Source organism: Zootoca vivipara, chromosome 6 (genome assembly GCF_963506605.1).
Source record: "Zootoca vivipara chromosome 6, rZooViv1.1, whole genome shotgun sequence".
Lineage (NCBI taxonomy): Eukaryota > Metazoa > Chordata > Lepidosauria > Squamata > Lacertidae > Zootoca > Zootoca vivipara.
In genome coordinates, this window is record NC_083281.1 from 80,609,338 (window position 1) to 80,615,337 (window position 6,000).

The following is a 6,000-nucleotide window of genomic DNA, read 5'->3' on the forward strand; positions in this document are numbered from 1 at the left end:
GAGCTGGAGGGAAAGAGACTACATATCTCCGTAGCCAGCCACTCACTCACCTCTTTGATGGAGGGTTTGTCCCAGCGCAACATGAAGGCAGAGAAGGAAGAGCAGAGCTCTGGAACTCATAGCAACTCCTGCGAGCGCAGCTACCTTAAACCCAGAACCTTGACGCCGCCGGAGAGACAGAAGGGAAGTCTGGGCGCAGTCATGTTAAGAGGACCACGCAGAGAGAATTCAGATTGGTGCTTCCTATGCCACTCTCGCCTTGAGCTGAGATGCCCACCCTCCCCAGACTTTGCAAAGAGAGAGAAGAAAAATCTCCCTGCTCTCTTGCGAAATATCCAAGTCAGTTTTTTCCCTCCTCCGTCTCTCTCTCCCTCGCGCTCTTCCCGTTTTCTTTTTCCAAGTCGTAAATCCTTTCTGACAGGAGTGGCTTGCAGAACAACACCCCCCTCCTTCTCCTCTTGTGGGTGCTGCTGACTTTTTTTTTTTATAATAAAGTTTGGCCAGCCTCCGCGGAATTGAGGACAGCTAAAAAGCAGGCATGGTCAGGCCAGTCCCTTGGGATGTTAGCCTTGAAAAAAGAAAAAAGAGAGAAAGTTCCTGTGCTTTGAGTAGAGTTGCCAACTCCCCCCCCCCCCCGGATTCTGTACATGTGTCCGGAGCAGTGGCTCGATTTGAGGCAATTAATAGGCAGTGGCATTGATGTCTGTGCTTCGGGGGTTGTTTTAATGTTTTTTGGGGGGTGGGTACTTAAATTGCATTAGGACAAACTTTACATTTCTTTCAAGTGTCACCTGCTAAATGCTGTAAATCCAGTTGTTGTTCCTCTGCAGGAAAGGTTCACAAAACGGTTGCCAACTTTTTTCCTCTGTCAAAGCTACAGTGCCTTTAGCCTTTAAGACACACAGGGATTTTTTTATTTTATTTTATTTGTTTGGTAGCTGGTGAAATTCCCTGGTGTGGAGAGGAAGTTGTTCACACCACTCTACCTGCTACACTTCTAGCAGGTACTTTTAAAGACACAGGAACCTGGTTGGTTTAAAAAAGGTGGCAACCCTACAACATGACCTGGTGCAACTGAAACCTGTGTGTGTGTGTGTGTGAGAGAGAGAGAGAGAGAGAGAGTTTCTCCTTTTGGAGGTATATTCCCACTGATTTCAGTGGGATTTTACTCCCCAAGAGACTACGTGGAAGAAAAAACTAGTTTTATACAAGGAAAAATATGGTAGTTGTTTTTAACATTTCATTTATTTTTTGCTAATAATTTAATTCTTTTTGTAACCTGCTTTGAGGTTTTATAAAAAAAATCAAGTGGTATATAAATCTTGAGAAATAGAAATAAATAAATGGAAGTTTATTCATTCGTCCTTCCCTGCTCTGGAGGGTAGGACTCAAACCCATGGCTTCAAGTTGCAAGAAAGGAGATTCCGACTAAACTTACGAAAAAACTTTCTGACAGTAAGAGCTATTCGACAGTGGAATAGTCTCCCTCGGGAGGTTGTGGACTCTCCTTCCTTGGAGGTTTTAAAACAGAGGTTGGATGGCCATCGATCATGGATGCTTTAGCTGAGATTCCTGCATTGCAGGGGGTTGGACTAAATGATCCTTGGGGTCCCTTCCAACTCTGTCATTCTATGAGTCTATGAGCATGTCATCACAGTTCTGAGGTTGCCAACTTTCCCCTGTTGCAAAGCTCCTATGCCTTCAGCATCTAGAGAAGTCAGTGTTACTTATCAGGTGAAGCTTTTCCTGCAGTGGAGACACAGGGAGGGAATAGGATGGATTTCTGTTTGCAATACAGCTGCCTTAATGCATAAGAGCCCTTTCTGGAAAAAAGTTGGTAGAATTTTGGGCAAAATTGATACTGTTCCTGGGAGAAGTCAAGTCTAGCTCTCTTCCACTTCCCTTCTGCCTTTCCTCCCAATATATCCCAAGGCCCTTGACTTCCTTTTTAAAGGGGAGAAATCTTTCCATATCTGCGGCTTGTTACTCTGTGTTACTTTTCCCCAGTGGAAAACCCATTAAAAGAAACTCTGCTCACAGCCCACGCAAATCCATCCTGGGCATTGAAAGAGTTGTCGTAATTTCCTATCTCCTCCCTTCATAAAAACATATTAAGGTCTTACGGATAGATCATATTTTTGCACACACCCCAATGGCATTTTTGTCAACACAAACTTCCTGGTATTAAATTCCAGAGGAATTTTAACAGCTGACTTTCGCCCTTTAAAAGCCTTCTGGTTTTGAGAATATGAAAGGGTTTGTTTCAGGGTGTTTTTTTTAAAAGTGTTTAAGTTCCTTCAAAATAAAAAAAATCCTTCAGTAGCACCTTAAAGACCAACTAAGTTAAAGACTAACTTAGTTGGTCTTTAAGGTGCTACTGAAGGAATTTTTTTATTTTGTTTCGACTCAGACCACCACGGCTACCTACCTGTAAGTTCCTTCAAGTATGGGTTGGACTTTAGGGTGGAAGTTTGGGGATGCCACAGTCCTGGGGGAATCTGCTAGTAAACACCAACACCAGAACATTTCTAGAAAATTAGGCACTTGATTGCAATCCAGGACAAGTCCCTGGAAATAAACTGGCATACACACAGTACCATCTGCAAGCTATCCATGGCCTGATCCAGGTAGGGGTTGCCAAATACAGATTCCTGGATGGGATACAGAGAACAACGAAACCTGCTCTGGAGAGAGGGAGAGATGCAATTTCAGTCCAGTGGAAAAGTTGGCAACTGCAGCCTTCCATTGCAGCCTAAGTGCCAGAGATTGAGCTGCCGAAATCTTTCCCAAGCTTCTCATGGGCATGTCTGAAGCAGCCCACAAAAGATGGAAACCAAATAATTGGTGGCACCCAAAAGCACCCTGTCCTTTGGTTGTTATGATACGAAGTCAATCGTAGGTTGCAGAGTTGGCCTAGGGTTGCAGCTGGCTCGGTCAAATGTTGAGTTCAGTAATACTATCTGAGTGACTCAGACTCACATGCCCATTCATTCAGACCAGCCAAAATAAGTCCACAAATTTAAGGAAGCACTCTATCGAGAGAGGGTTAAACAGGGGAGAGAGAACTAGGGAATCTCACATGGAGTACTGGTATTTATTTCTTATATTTGACTCCCACTGCTCCTCTAAGGAGCTCAAGGTGGCCCACACATAATTCTCCTCCTCCATGCTTTGCAACAGGGTAAAGCATATACCCAACACATTGGTTACATATACAGTGGTACTTCAGGTTAAGAACTTAATTCATTCTGGAGGTCTGTTCTTAACCTGAAACTGTTCTTAACCTGAGGTACCACTTTAGCTAATGGGGCCTCCTGTTGCCTTCGTCCCACCGCTGTGTGATTTCTGTTCGCATCCTGAAGCAAAGTTCTTAACCCAAGGTACTATTTCTGGGTTAGCGGAGTATGTAACCTGAAGTGTTTGTAACCCGAGGTACCACTGTATATGCAATACCACTTCCAGTCATTTTTGCAAAGTGGAAATGTTTGGGGACGGGCATACTGCTTCGTTTCTCATTGGTGCATGTCCAGTAACTCTCTGTTGAAATCCTGCAGCTTTTTACCATATAAATAATCCAGTTCCACTTTTGTTGACCTAGAGCACAAGTGTTGCCCCTCCAGACAAGTCACCATGCTGCCACATTTAGGAAGCATCGCAGAACAACTAATAAAGCAGAAAGATGTGTGGACAGTCCAGTATAAACCCACCACTAACGCACTATTATTGAACCAATAGCAGCTTGCAGAAGACACCTTGGGAAAATGACCAATCTTTAGGGCCCCTTCGATTTCCGCAGGCATTTTAAGTAAGTTTTCTGATCTTCTGGTTGACTTTAACTGATTGCATCTTTATTGTATCTCCCATGACCTTATCATGCAGTGCTGAGAGATGCCAGTGTTAAGCAGTATATAAATTGTTGAAATAAATACGAAATAAATCATGCGTAGTATGTATATATCTAATGATGGACAACCTAGTTGTAAACTAATCATCCAGGGAATGACACAGCAGGGTGAAAACCAGGTCGCAATGTTTCTGGCAACAAGTGTCGCAGTCCAGACAGGTCACTTGTCGTCACTTTCGAGTGGAATCCAACTCTGCCGTAAATAATGAAAGAACTTCCCCTACAAGCCACTGGGGCACCAGTTTGAAAGGTGACACCTCAGACCATCGAAACAGCATCGACTCCCATCCATAGCTGCCAAGTTTTCCCTTTTCTCACGAGGAAGCCTATTCAGCATAAGGGAAAATCCCTTTAAAAAAGGGATAACTTGGCAGCTATGCTCCCATCTCACTCTTGGGCTGATCCACCAACACTATTTTTAACTGCTTGTGGATGCCCTGAAACACTCCAAATAATGACGCTGTACATCCCTTAAGGCTGGTTTTACTTGGGGGGGGGGAGTGCCGTCACTCGGTGCGTGACCGAGCATCTGCTTTGCATGCATAAGGTCCCAGGTTCAGTTGCTGAGATCTCCAGGCAGGGCTAGAAAAGGCTCTCTGCCTGAAACACTGCCAGTCAGTGCAGACAATACTGGGCTAGGTGGATCAATCCTCTGACTATAAGGCAGCTTCCTATCTTCCTATCTCATAAGGGCTGTAGCTCTGTTTTGTACAGAGGTCACAGATTCAACTGCCAGCGTATCGAAGTAGTGCAATCTGTATAGCACGTTGGCGACACAGTTGTTCAAAAAATAATTTTACACCATTTGTCAAATTTGTGAGAAAGAGACAACTACTTACAAAGGGCCATGGAAACTTACAAACCACCTAAACTAAAGTGAACTTGCAATATCGGATTTTACTAGGTTCTTATAAATTCTTGACTCAGTTTTTTGTTTTTTCTTGTTTTTTTAAAATAAGTTCAAGAAGATTCAAGAAGAAGGTAAGTTCAACGATGTTCCTGGTAGCTGTGAGGTGCAGATGAACCTGCTCATGAAGTTATAAAGAAGACAGGGCACCAGCGTTCTATCCCCGTTTTGCCCTAGCAGTCCATACAGTTGTGAGGCTGCTGTTTCACCCCCGGTGGGGCCGATTTGTTGGGGTTGGCAGATAGCACACTCCCTGAGCTCAGTTTTCTGGGCTTCTTCAGTAGTCTTGAGCCATTAATGCGTCTACTAGTGAACTGATAATAATCCAAACGGAATCTTATTAGAACCAACATAATACACTTAAAAGGGACCCAGGTGGCACTGTGGGCTAAACCACTGAGCCTAGGGCTTGCTGATCAGAAGGTCGGCGGTTCGAATCCCTGTGATGGGGTGAGCTCCCGTGCTTGGTCCCAGCTCCTGCCAACCTAGCAGTTCAAAAGCACATCAGAGTGCAAGCAGATAAATAGGAACCGCTATAGTGGGAAGGTAAACAGTGTTTCCATGTGCTGCTCTGGTTTGCCAGAAGTGGCTTTGTCATGCTGGCCACATGACCTGGAAGCTATACACCGGCTCCCTCAGCCAATAATGCGAGATGAGTGTGCAACCCCAGAGTCGGTCACGACTGTACCTAATGGTCAGGGGTCCCTTTAATACACTTCTAGGTGTTCAATTAAATACAAAGTAAATATGCAATCTCCCACTATCTACAAAGAATCAAATTTGATGCAAAAGTTCATAATTATGTACTTGCATATAGTTGAAGAGACAATTTCTTGGCTTAAGCATAAAAGACTGAATAGCTTAGCAAGGTAGCCCTGTTTGATTACAGATATACACACTTTCTCATTATAGGTTTTATTTTATTATTTATACTCCATCCATCTGACTGAGTTGCCCCAGCCACTCTGGGTGGCTTCCAATATATATAAAAACATACCATAATAAAACATTTTACATTAAAAAAAAACAACCTTCCCTATACTGGGCTGCCTTCAGATGTCTTCTTAAGGTTGGAGAGTTTCTTATCTTGGGGGTCACAACATAACTCCATACCCTTCAACGTTTCTCAGACGAAAGTAGGGACGTCCTAAGGAAAAGTGGGACATTCCAGGATCAAATCAGAAATTGG

The 6,000-nt window shown here is 43.8% G+C and overlaps 1 protein-coding gene across 1 annotated transcript in view; it reads right to left on the reverse strand.

The window, feature by feature from the left end:
* VWA1 (von Willebrand factor A domain containing 1) overlaps nt 1–492 on the reverse strand; it is a 36,724-nt gene extending 36,232 nt beyond the window's left edge. The window contains exon 1 of the mRNA XM_035119767.2: nt 51–492. Coding sequence (XP_034975658.2) covers nt 51–120 — 70 coding nt within the window. The 5' untranslated portion in view covers nt 121–492. The remainder of the gene's footprint in view (nt 1–50) is intronic.
* Between the last annotated feature and the right edge of the window lie 5,508 nt (nt 493–6,000).